This window comes from Odocoileus virginianus, chromosome 21 (assembly GCF_023699985.2).
Source record: "Odocoileus virginianus isolate 20LAN1187 ecotype Illinois chromosome 21, Ovbor_1.2, whole genome shotgun sequence".
Taxonomy (NCBI): Eukaryota; Metazoa; Chordata; class Mammalia; order Artiodactyla; family Cervidae; genus Odocoileus; species Odocoileus virginianus.
The window spans coordinates 42212545-42225222 of NC_069694.1; the positions used below are offsets into that span (position 1 = coordinate 42212545).

Consider the following 12678-nt stretch of genomic DNA (forward strand, 5'->3'; position numbering starts at 1 on the left):
CCTATATATCCCTGGCAATCTAGGGGCAAGAAGTCTCCTCTGCTCCACTGGAAGATAAACCTTGATGGGTCTAAACCTGTTTGGATTGAGGATGGCTAAAAGAAGAAGGGAGAGAACTGAGTAGAGGGGACAGAAAGGAGGTCTCCTCCTGCTTTCTGCCCAAAGACCCTTATGAGATGCTTTGCGAGTGAACAGAATTGAGATAAGGCCCCAAAAGAACACTGGCATGGGGATGAGGTATCTTGCAACTGAAGATGAAGGGTAATACTGACCAGCTGGTAAAAATGGAGGAAGAAGCATCACTACTTCAAAAGAATTTTGAGATAATGGGCCCAACTACACAAAGCCTCAGAAATCTCCAAGAGGACGTGCTGGCAGCTAAAATCAAATACAAATCCCCACCCCTCCTTCCAATGAACAAGACATTATTCTAGACCCCATTCCCCACAAAGTTATTGGAATACACAAGAATTTTGTATAATGAGAATTAAGCATATACATACGGAAAGATATTTCACATTCTCATCTCCATGTTTCTTTTTAAGAAGAAAATGGTCAGAATTGGCAAAATGTTTCATGAAGATGCCTATTAAAGCATAGAAAGCTACTGGAAGTGACAAAATTAGAATAAAGTGGGACAAGGAAAAGTTAAAAAAGAGGAAAACATTAACCAAAGTATTGGAGATGATGAAATGAATCCGTAAAATGGAAATTTCACTCAAAATTCCTTCCCATTTGACTCTGGAGCACATTGATTTCTTTTTACAATAAACTAACAACAATTCCTCTTAATTCCAACATTAAAATAGCCTTTCATACCTTGGTAGCACTAGTGGTAAAGAATCCACCTGCCAAAACAAGAGACTATAAGAGACTCTGGTTTGATCCCTAGGTTAGGAAGAGCCCCTGGACTAGGAAATGGCAAGCCACTCCAGTATTCTTGCCTGGAAAATCCCCACGAACACACCTTAAGTACTAACCAAGGAGGGAGACATTTTGGAGGCATGCTGAGTGTTAGCAAGAAGGCAGGGCTAAGATTTAACCCTTCAGTGTTCATGACTGGTTGAAATGATTTTTAACACACACACACACACCCCTCCTCCCATGGCTCTCAATTTCAACAGAATAAGTGCTCATCAGTCTCAGGGCCCAGGGATCCCGCTCGCTGCAACAATCAACAAAGCAGGAATGAGTTGTCACTTACATTCTTTGATGAACAAATAAGTAAGTGTCAGCACAACTGTGTGGCCGCTGAAGAGGAAGTCCCCGCACAAGATGTGCGACCCCGTTATGGACAATCCACCACCAGAAATCAGCCGTAGAATCCGCTGTACTTTGGCCTGAGAGTCTCCATTGAGCTAAAGACACAAGAAGATCAGGAAGAAAATTCACAAGTTGATAAATCAAGTTTTACCTAATTTATGTGACATTTACAAAGGTCATCAGTTGTGATGTTTTTCCTTTTTAACTTGTCAAAAAGAATCCAAGGGGGAACCTCCTCAAACTGGGTTTTATTCATTGCATTGGCCAGTTTTAGTGACACGTTTTAAATTATTCAGTATGTTACTAATAATACGTCTTGGTGGTGGTGTGTCCTTGGGCAAGGCTTTTAAAAATATTAATAACCAATGACTTCACCACAGTTACGCACTGAAAAGACCAAAGCTCCTCTCTTTCCTCTTTGCAGGGGAAGTCGGGGTTTCGGATAGTTAATATTTGATTCGGCTGCCCTCCACATTACTAATACTCTACAGTGTATTTCTACCTTGTGTTAAGTGGGCAGCCTAGAGGGTGCATATAGTTGTATTAATGTCTGATCCAAACATTTGCAGTTAAAAAGAGCTGCAATATGTTAAATAATTTAAATAGGTTTGAAAATGATGGATTAGGGATGTACTGGTTGCTTTAAAAGAGTGGTTTGATCTGGAACAACATCCTCAGAGCGATAACCGGTGTGCCGTGGCCAGGGGTCAGTGAAGGGCTCCCCTGGGCGAGGGTGGCGAAGCCCCAGAAGCCATGATGATGACACAGGAGACAATGGGTTTGATACAATAGTCAAAGGTTTATAACCCATTAAAACTTAATCAGTTAGAGATCTCTTAAATGTAGAATCTACTGCAAAATGCAACAAACTAGTGAATATAACAAAAAAAGCAGCAGACTTAAGAGATATACAGAACAAACTAGTGGTTAGCAATGAGAAGACAGAGGTGGGGAGAGGCAACACGGGTTGGAAAATGAGAGGTACAAACTCCTAGGTGTAAGAAATGGAGACGCACTTGTGGACACAAGCCATCATCAATCCAAAGGTTGAGACCCATCGAGTTTTGTCTTTCAGGGGAGCACAAGTGATGAATTCTTGCCCCTGGATTGCCCAGGGTTACAGGTTTTACTGACGGACTTGTGGACACAGCGGGGCTAGGAGAGGATAGGGTGAATTGAGAAAGTAGTGGGAAGCTGCTATATAACATGGGGAGAGCAGCCGGGTGCTCTGTGATGATCTAGAGGGGTGGGATGAGAGAGCGGAGGGAGGTTCAAGACGGAGGGCGTTTACATATAATTTTGTCTGATTCCCACTGTTGTACGGCAGAAATCAATACAACATTGTAAAGCAATTAACCTCCAATTAAAAAAAAGTCTCAAGGATGTATTGTACAACACAGGGAATACAACCAATATTTCATAACAACTGTAAATGGAGTGTAACCTTTAAAATTGTACTAAAAACCAACAACAAAACCCAAACCTTAGGTATACAGGATGGAATAGCGGATTGAGTGGGAATACATGAGAAATTGGAATACTGAAATGCTGGGCCACCAGATGAAAGACTTCGGATCAGCCTAATATCAAGTGAATAGGTTTAGAAAATCAAAGAATGAGACTCAGAAATAAAACGAAGTAAGAGTAGAAAGGAGAAGAAAAATATAGAAAGACCATCAGTGACTATTCACTTGGGGCCTGCGGGCACAGCTATGTGATATGCTGCCTTTCATACTCAGTGATGATCCTTCTAGGCAACTGGCCCCGGAAATGCAGCCAGGCCAATCGTGGTGGTGTTTCAAGTCTCTGGCAGTGTAGACAGGCAGTGTCTAGTCCAAGTAGACGTGCAGTGGTGAAAGAAGGTAAGATGTGTACAGATGGGTGAGAAGACAGTCCAGTCTCCAAAGCAGGTGGAAAACCATCCTGTTCAGTACCATAGGAACTGGGGCAGGAATCTTTGTCTAAAAATTTTCCAATGAAAAGTATCTTATGGATCTGGAAAGATTTCTGGTATTCAGATGACCCCTATAAAAAGGCAAACACACTATGCTGGGGTGATAGTTAAGCATAGGGCTCTGCGGCACAAGATGATGGGAAATAGGATTAGAGGTCAAGGTAAGAAACTGGAGGTTTCGAGGAAACTTAACCTCCTTCCAAACTGGCTCAGGCCAAGCCCAGGAGGCAAATCCGAGAGAACATACAGGTTTCATTGAGTTAACAGTCCTTAAAACAAACATGCTACGTAACAGGTGACCCTGCCTTGAAAAGATAGATCTAGAAGGCAGTAAAGGATCCACAAGGGATTCCCAAGGGGCGCTAGTGGTAAAGAACCTGCCTGCCAATGCAGGAGACATAAGAGACACAGGTTCAATCCCTGGTTTGGGAAGATCCACTGGTGAAGGGCATGGTAACCCACTCCAGTACTCTTGCCTGGAGAATCCCATGGACAGAGGAGCCTGGTGGGCTACAGTCCGTGGGGTCACAGAGTCGGACACATCGGAATTACTAACACTTTCACTACTTTCTCGCTTTTCAAAGGATGCAAACCTGGGGAAGAAAAGGACTGTTGACTGAGTTGCAGAACTCACTGCAAACCACATGAAATGCTGTGAAAGCCCTTGATGTGCCGGATAGAATCTAGGATGTGCTTCATCAGATCTGCGGTAGGCCTTCAGGATTTTCTGGCTGTGCGGTTGGTACAGACTGTCAACACTGCGATCAAATGAAAAGGTGTGCACACTCCACCTGACCACTGTGTTCTCAGTTTTAAGAACACATTATTCTTCACTTCAAAACCATAATAGTTTTTTTTAAATCCACTCACCCACCCCAACTCAATGCTTGGATTTGCTAAGCGCAAAAACACCTAATCCAAAAGTATAACCAAACCAGGAGCTAAAATACTACTGCCACCCGGTCTCTTCTCCCCCCTCCTTTCAGCAGCATTGAGGTACGGAGATTTCCAACAGCATTTCACAGAACAGAGCAAGGACTCTCTTCTGCTCCTCCTGTACTTTCTCAGTTCTTAATCTCTCAGTCTTGTCACTGCTATCTTAGATGTCAGAACATGCTCAGCATAAATGCCAAATAGAATTTCAAGAAAGGAAATTTAAAAAGAGGGTGGAAAGAAAACTGGGGAAGGGGTGGGTAACAGAGTTGAGATTAATGGATTATTTCCCGCGTGTGTGCATCCTCAGTCGCTTCAGTCATGTTCGATTCTTTGCGACCCCATGGACTGTAGCCTGCTAGGCTCCTCTGTCCATGGGATTCTCCAGGCAAGAATACTAGAGTGGGAAGCCACTCCCTCCTCCAGGAGATCTTCCTGACCTAGGGATCAAACCTAGGTCTCCTGCATTGCAGGCAGATAATTTACCTTCTGAGTCACCAGGGAAGCCCTAGATCTGTTCTCTTTCGTTGGGACCTCCATCATACACCACTTAAAACTCTAGTTCCTCTTAATTTCCTCATTTTTTATACCATTCTATGCTATTTCTGGATATAGAGTTGAAGATGTTAAAAAAACAGAAAGAGAAGCATTGATCGTAATAGCCAAAACAGACAGAGTTCAGTGTTCTCAAGGGTTCCTCCAACTGTGACCTCCACACACCATTTCCCACAAAAATAACTTAGGCACAAAAGAGATCAACTTGGCTGCTGCCAAACCAGAAAGTTCCCATCCACACATTCCCTTCTATTTAGAAGAGAAGAGGTTCTCTGGATCTCTACAGCAGGGATGAGAGGGCAGCTTTCTCGGGAAAAGGAAAGCAGCTGTGCCAGCACAACATTCCTGTGGAAAAAGGGATTTGAAAACCTAAAGCATCTGATGTGAGTCCTGATAACCAGGCCAACATTCATCTAAACACAATGGTCAGAACTCAGATTTTGTGCCTGCAAACCAAAGCTTGGGTGGGTGGGATGAAGCAAATCATAACCTAAGGACTTAAACCCTAGGATGGAGAAGGAAGGAAGGCAACCAGAAAACTTCAAGTCAAGGATTCTACCAAGGGCCCTTCACTGCAACGGCTTCTGTGATCACACCCAGCGAGTAACAAGTGACGTCAGGCATCAGTGACCGGTCAGACTTTCTCCCAGAGCAAGTGGTTTCAGTACATACAGTTCTGTCATTGCTCTCAGTCACTAAGGGCATTCTACAGAGTCAGCAACAAAGGAGACAGGTATATTATCTAACAGTTTCGTAACCTCGGCTGGAAGCCGGAGGCTGGACCACATTTAAAATGCAATTCTGCTTCCTGTTCTGTCAAACCACGTCACCTCTAGTCAAACAAACTGATGTGTGTTTGCTTTACTGAGCCACAGTCTAGGCACCCACAGCCTGCTGATGCTTCAGAAAGAGGTTCTGCGTCTTGACAACTGAACACAGGGGCTGATTAGCAAGGATGTCCCTAGAGTTTTCTCGTGAGCCTTTGCACCTCAGTTATTCAGCAGTACATTTGCTCTTGTGGCTTCTGAAAATTGTATGTTTTCCATAGAAGAGAATCTCTAATTTACTTCTTTCTGTAATCATAGCAATTCATCCCTGTAAATCAAACCTTTTACTAGGATGGGCTTGCCTTCTCTCCTGTGGCCATTTCCTCATTTAGCCTACCACAATATCCCCTTAGAAGTGTTTATTATGCTTCTGAACTTCTCCCATGCCTTAAATTAGTTTCACTAGAAATCAGCCAATGTTTAAATTCAATATGTACACTGTTTTAATTATACACACTTTCTGCCTTGATGGCTTTAGAAAATTAGAGCTTCTCAAACCACACCTATATTTGGTGAAGCAGACTGTTGACTTCTTTAGAACAACTCTATTTTTTCCCTCCACCTTGGACATCTGCTTAGTGTTCAGTAAAAAAATGTTAGGCTTTACTCCCTTGTCCAGAAAGCACATGATGTGCACGTTTCCTTTTTTATAAACCAGGGCACACTGTAGTCTAAGATGATTAACAGCTCTCTTGAGAAATGACTCTACCTGGAGAAACTATAAATCCTGCTTACAACAGTCTCAGTATCCATTCTCACACTCTGTCTCAGCAAATGGGTGAATTTAATTCAGATGACCATTATATCTACTACTGTGGGCAAGAATCCTGCAGAAGAAATGGAGTTGCCCTCTTAGTGAACAGAAGAGTCCAAAATGCAGTAAGTAAGTAAGTGTGAGTCACTCAGTCATGCCCAACTCTTTGCGACCCCGTGGACTGCAGCCCACCAGGCTCCTGTGTCCATGAGGTTATCCAGGCAAGGATACTGGAGTGGGTTGCCATTTCCTTCTCCAGGGGATCTTCCCAACCCAGGGATTGAACCTGGGTCTCCTATACTGCAGGCAGATTCTTTACCGACTGAGCTACAATACTTGGGTACAATCTCAAAAATAACAGAATGATCTCTGATCATTTCCAAGGCAAATCATTCAACGTAACAGTAATTCAAGTCTATGACCCAACCACTGAGGCCAAAGAAGCTAAAGTTGAATGATTCTATGAAGACCTACAAGACCTTCTAGAACTAACACCAAAAAAATATATGTCCTTTTCATCACAGGGGATTCCAATGCAAAAGTAGAAAGTAAAGAGATACTTGGAGTAACAAGCAAGTTAGAGTATGAAATGAAGCAGGGCAAAGGCTAACAGAGTTCTGTCAAGAGAACAACACACTAGTCATAACAAACACCTTTGTCCAACGACACAAGAGACGACTCTCCACATGGACATCACCAGATGATAAATATAGATATCAGACTGATTATATTCTCTGCAGCCAAAGATGGAGAAACTCTACACAGTCAGCAAAAACAAGACCTGGAGCTAACTGTGGCTCAGATCATTGGTTCCTTATTGCAAAATTCAAACTTAAATGGAAGAAAGTAGGGAAAACCACTAGGCCATTCAGGTAGGACCGAAATCAAATCCCTTGTGATTATACAGTGGAGGTGACAAATAGATTCAAGGGATTAGATCTAGTAGACAGAATGACTGAAGAACTATGGACAGAAGTTTGTAACACTGTATAGGAGGTGGTGACCAAAACTATCCCAGAGAAAAAGAAATGTAAGGAGGCAAAGTGGTTGTCTGAGGAGAACTTAAAAATAGCTGAGGAAAGAAGAGAAGCAAAAGGTAAGGGAGAAAGGGAAAGACATACCCAACTGAATGCAAAGTTCCAGAGAATAGCAAGGAGAGATAAGGCTTTCTTCAATGAACAATGCAAGGAAATAGAGGAAAACAACAGAATGGCAAAGGCTAGAGATCTCTTCACGAAAACTGGAGATAACAAAGGAACATTTAATGCAAGGGTAGGCAGAATAAAGGACAGAAATGGTAAAGACCTAACAGAAGCAGAAGAGATTAAGAAAAGGTGGCAAGAATACACAGAAGAACTATACAAAAAACATCTTAATAACCCAGATAACCACAATGGTGTGATTCACTAACTTAGAGCCAAACATCCTAGAGCATGAAGTCAAGTGGGCCTTAGGAAGCATTACTACCAACAAAGCTAGTGGACATGAAGGAATTCCATCTGGGCTATTTAAAATACTAAAAGATGATGCTGTTAAAATGCTGCACTCAATGTCAGCAAATCTGGAAAACCGAGCAGTGGCACAGGACTGGGAAAGGTCCATTTTCAGGCCAATCTCGAAGAAAGGCGATGGCAAAGGGTGTTCCAACTACCGCACAACTGCACTCATTCCACACACCAGCAATGTAATGGTCCAAATCCTCCAAGCTAGGCTTCAGCAGTATGTGAACCAAGAACTTCCAGAAATACAAGCTGGGTTTAGAAAGAAAAGGCAAAGGAACCAGAGATCAAATTGCCAACATTTGTTGGATCACAGAGAAAGCAAGGGAATTCCAGAAAAACATCTACTTCTGCTTCATTGACAACAATAAAGCTTTTGACTGTGTGGATCAAAACAAACTGTGGAAAATTGTTAAAGATATGGAAATACCAGACTACCTTACCTATCTTATCTGTTTCCTGAGAAACCTGTATGCTGGTCAAGAAGCAACAGTTAGAACCGGACATGAAACAATGGACAGCTTCAAAATTGGGAAAGGAGTATGTCAGGCTGTATATTGTCACCCTGCTTACTTAACTTATATGCAAAGCACATTATGTAAAATGCCAGGCTGGATGAATCACAAGCTAGAATCAAGGCTGCTGGGAGAAATACCAACAACCTCAGATACGCAGGTGATAACACTCTAATGGAAGAAAGTGAAGCAGGATTAAAGACCCTCTTAATGAGGGTAAAAGAGGAGAATGAAAAAGCTGCCTTAAAACTCAACATTCAAAAAACTAAGATCATGGCATCTGGTCCCAGCACTTCATGGCAAATAGAAGCAGAAAAAGTGGAAGCAGTGACAGATTTCACTTTCTTGGGCTCCAAAATCACTGCAGACAGTGACTATGGCAATGAAATTAAAACACACTTGCTCCTTGGAAGGAAAGTTGTTACAAATCTAGACAGTGTATTAAAAAGCAGAGACATCACTTTGTCGACAAAGGTCTGTATAGTCAAAACTATGGTTTTTCTAGTAGTCAGATAAAGATGTGAGAGTTGGGTCATAAAGAAGGCTGAGTGGGAAAGAACTGATGCTTTTGAACTGTGGTGTTGGAGAAGACTCTTGAGATTCTTTTGGACTGTAAACAGATCAAACCAGTCACTCCTAAAGGAAATCAACTCTGAATATTCATTGGAAGGACTGATGCTGAAGCTGAAGCTCCAATACTTTGGCCACTTGATGTGAAGAGCTGACGTGTTGGAAAAGACACGGATGCTGGAAAAGACTGAAGGTAGGAGGAGAAGTGGGTGACGGAGGATGAGATGGTTGGATGGCATCACTGACTCGATGGACATGAGTTTGAACAAGCTCTGGGAGATGGAGAAGGACAGGAAAGCCTGGGGTGCTGTAGTCCATGGGGTCACAAAGAGGTAAATATGACTTAGTGAATGAACAACAACAACAATCTGTTGTTCAAAAGGCCACTATCTTTCTAGTTATAAAAACTTTGAGTTCACTCTTGATTTCTTTCTCTTAAACCCATGTCCAACTTATTAGCATATACTGTTTGCTCTACCTTCAAACTACATCCCAAATGGAATGACTTCTCACTTCCACAGTCACCACCAAGGTTCAAGTTCCTACAACGGGCTAAAGGTCCCGTGAAATCTGTGGCTGCGTCATCTCAACTTTTCACAACTCTGTTCAGCCACACAGGTCTCCCTGCTTTTCTGGAATGCACCATGACTGTTATTTCCTTGTCCTGAAGTTCTCACCCCATCCACATGGCTCACTCCCTAATCCTGGTTGTCTAAAAGCTTTCTTATTGAAGAAGTTTTCCTGACCACTCTATAAAATAGTGTTGCTGTGTTTTAGTTGCTCAGTCATGTCTGACTCTTTGTGATCTTATGGACTGCAGCCCACCAGGCTCCTCTGTCCATGGGATTTCCCAGGCAAGAATGCTGGAGTGAGTGCCCATTTCCTTCTCCCCGGGATCTTCCCAACCCAGGGATGGAACCTGCATCTCCTGCATTAGCAGGCAGATTCTATACCACTGAGCCCTGGGGGAAACCTATATAAAATAGTACCTACCCTCATAGTCCCTTTCACCCTTACTCAGCTTTATTGTTCTCCAACTGACTTGACCTACCAACATATAACAAGTTATGACTTTATTTATTCATTGCCATCCTTCCATAAGAATATACATTCTCAGAGGAGGAGAACTTCATTTTGGTCACTGCTATTATACAGTGCCTGGGATACAACAGGAACTTAATACTTTCAAAATGAACGGGTGAATGAGAAAATGAGAAGGCAAAAAAGCAGAGTCCAAAATCCGGCAGTAAGTTCCGGATAGGAGAAAATAAAAGTTTTATGCACAAAGACATATATTTTATGACTACATTTCCATTTCTCCCCCCAAAATCTAAAGCAAAGCAGAAAATGTGCTAGATTTCAGTTAACACATATGAACGTGTGTAGGAGAATGAATAACAAAGAGTAGGCGCTCAGTCACTGCTTAACGTCTTCTAAAGGGTAACTCGGAGGGGCTTACCTTTGGAGCACACTGGAAATGCATTCCAGGCACCGGGAGAGTAGTAACGTACATTGTGATACAGCGATACAGGTATAAAGTTCCAATGATAAAAAAGAATCTGCGCCCCACTATTGACCTAAGGGAAAAATAGGGATGGGAAAAAAACAGGTTTACTGGGGCTTTTTGATCCTAAAGGCAATATAAAATAATGTTTAACAGAATAAAAAATATCTGCAGGTTTCTGAACTAAAGATTCACATACTGTGATCAGTCTAGGTGGGTTGAGCCCCAAAGGTGTGATGAGTCTCTGGTGAGTTAAAGTAGTTTAAAGGTTAAATAACCACCACCTGTTAAAAGAGCACTCTTTGCCAGAGAATTCAATGAACCTCTCTACGTTGTCAGTCAACCCACTGCATTAATAAGCCCTCTCTCGGGAACATAGCAGAGGTATAAGCGAGCCAGGGTCACAGAGGAATTTAGTAATGAGCTAAGGTGATACTACATAATTGGGCACATAGGGAAATGGGACAACTCATTTAACCTAAGTTATATAAGCAAGGGTTATTTGGGGACCATCCAAAAATATTCTGACAACTTCGGCATGAACTATTTTGTCTATGACTACAGAGATTTTCAGAGAATTATATTTTGAAGACGGTCAAAGGGTTCTCATGCATTTTAGGATATTTAAGAGTGAAGCTGTAAATTTCACCCTTATTTTATGCATTCTTGATCAAAAGAGACAAAAACATAAAAAAATCCACAAGTCCTTTTTCACTTTGTCTGTTTCAATGGAGACAGCTGTCTTGACTAACATTAGTCCTGTCCTTTGCTCTCTGAGTCCTTAGTCTAAGGCAGTGGTCCGTAGAAGCTGGCTCTGAGCAAAATGTCTCCAAAGGGAAAGGCTTTTCCTGTCTGCACCACTGTCTCATGGGTTCCTGAATGGGCATGGGAAGCTCTGAAGATAGGACTTCCCTAGTGGTCCAGGGACTAAGACTGCTTGCTCCCAATGCAGAGGGCCTGGGTTCGATTCCTGAACTAGATCCCACATGCTGCAACTAAAGATCCTGCATGCCACACCTAAGACCCAGGACAGCCAAATAAATACTTTTTAAAAAAGAGTTCTGAAGATGGCCCTGCTATGCAGTCAGAGATGGGTCTATAAACTCTGGGCTCTGGGGATTAAGACATGGGTGAGACCCACAAAGCCCTTAGAATTACTAGTTGTAACTTTCCTAGTACATAAAATATATTACTCCAGACCCCCCATTTTTAGAGCTCTCAAACTTCCCAAACCAGTACTGATCAAAGATCTCTGGAAAAACAGACAGTTCCAGGCATGTGGCATATTTTAAGTTTTCTCTGAGACTGCAGTCTGCTGTGGATCAAGGTCTAATTCAGGTAACTGTTGGGACTTCTAATTTAAAGAATTATGTACAAATATAATTTGAGCTGTCTGTCTCCAAGAGCTATTTTAAGAAGATTTCAGGGTTTCTGGGGTCAAAATATAGAGAGAAAAACCACCTTGACTAGTTGATGAAAGCACTTATTTATTGCAAGGCATTGCTTTCAAAGGCTTACTATTCTAGCATTGCCTTTTCCAATACTGAAAAGGAACAGGTGCTAAACATTGCTGACTGTCTCCATCTGGTTAAGTGAAAAACTATTCTCCCTCTGATTCAACCCCAGGCTCAAAAGGAGTGCTGAACTGTGCTCCACTCTGTTAGACAAGGTGAAGTAATAAGCAGGAATTATGATGAGTTGATTATATTCACTCCAGTATTCACAGTTCAGCAGTACTCAGAACAGAAAATTAACTTAGAGGTGAAATATGCACTCTGCAGTCTTATTGAGTTTGAGAACCACTGCCAATTATTTTTTCCCCCATTGCTTTGAAGGTGCTCTTAAGTGAGAGAGTACAAATAGAATTTTTATTCAGCTGGAATGTGCAAAACAAGTTATAAAAATTACTCCACCAGTTACTAAAATGTAAGACCCAAATCTACCTGAAAAAGGAAAAGTAATGCGATTTCCCCCAACAAGTTTTTGCTGGTGGACTGTGACCAAAACAGTGGATGCTATTAAAATGCATGGCTGGCTTGTGTGACTACAAGTTTTGATGTGGTAAAACCGAAGATGGCCATGGACAGGCAAACAATCCTCTGGGTGAACATTCAAACACACCAAGACGGTACTTCAGGCCGGAAGCCAGCTGCTTACCAAACCCTGGAAAACTTCTATTTTCACAGACATATATGAATAACATTTTGCTCTAAAATAAAAGAGAGCAGATACCTTTGGCCTGAGCAGTCTCTCTTTATTGTGTCAATTCCAGACACTGAAAAGGAAAATGCTAAAAGTTTTTTA

The 12678-nt window shown here is 42.0% G+C and overlaps 1 protein-coding gene across 7 annotated transcripts in view; it reads right to left on the reverse strand.

Annotated features, from left to right (window-relative positions):
- The window catches only part of SGMS2 (sphingomyelin synthase 2), a 91768-nt gene that overhangs the window by 9997 nt on the left and 69093 nt on the right, over positions 1-12678 (reverse strand). For all 7 annotated transcript variants that reach the window (XM_070452244.1, XM_070452241.1, XM_070452242.1 and 4 more), the window contains 2 exons: positions 10330-10447; positions 1205-1358 (listed from right to left, as the gene is read on the reverse strand). In XM_070452244.1, coding sequence (XP_070308345.1) covers positions 1205-1358; positions 10330-10447 — 272 coding nt within the window. The remainder of the gene's footprint in view (positions 1-1204; positions 1359-10329; positions 10448-12678) is intronic.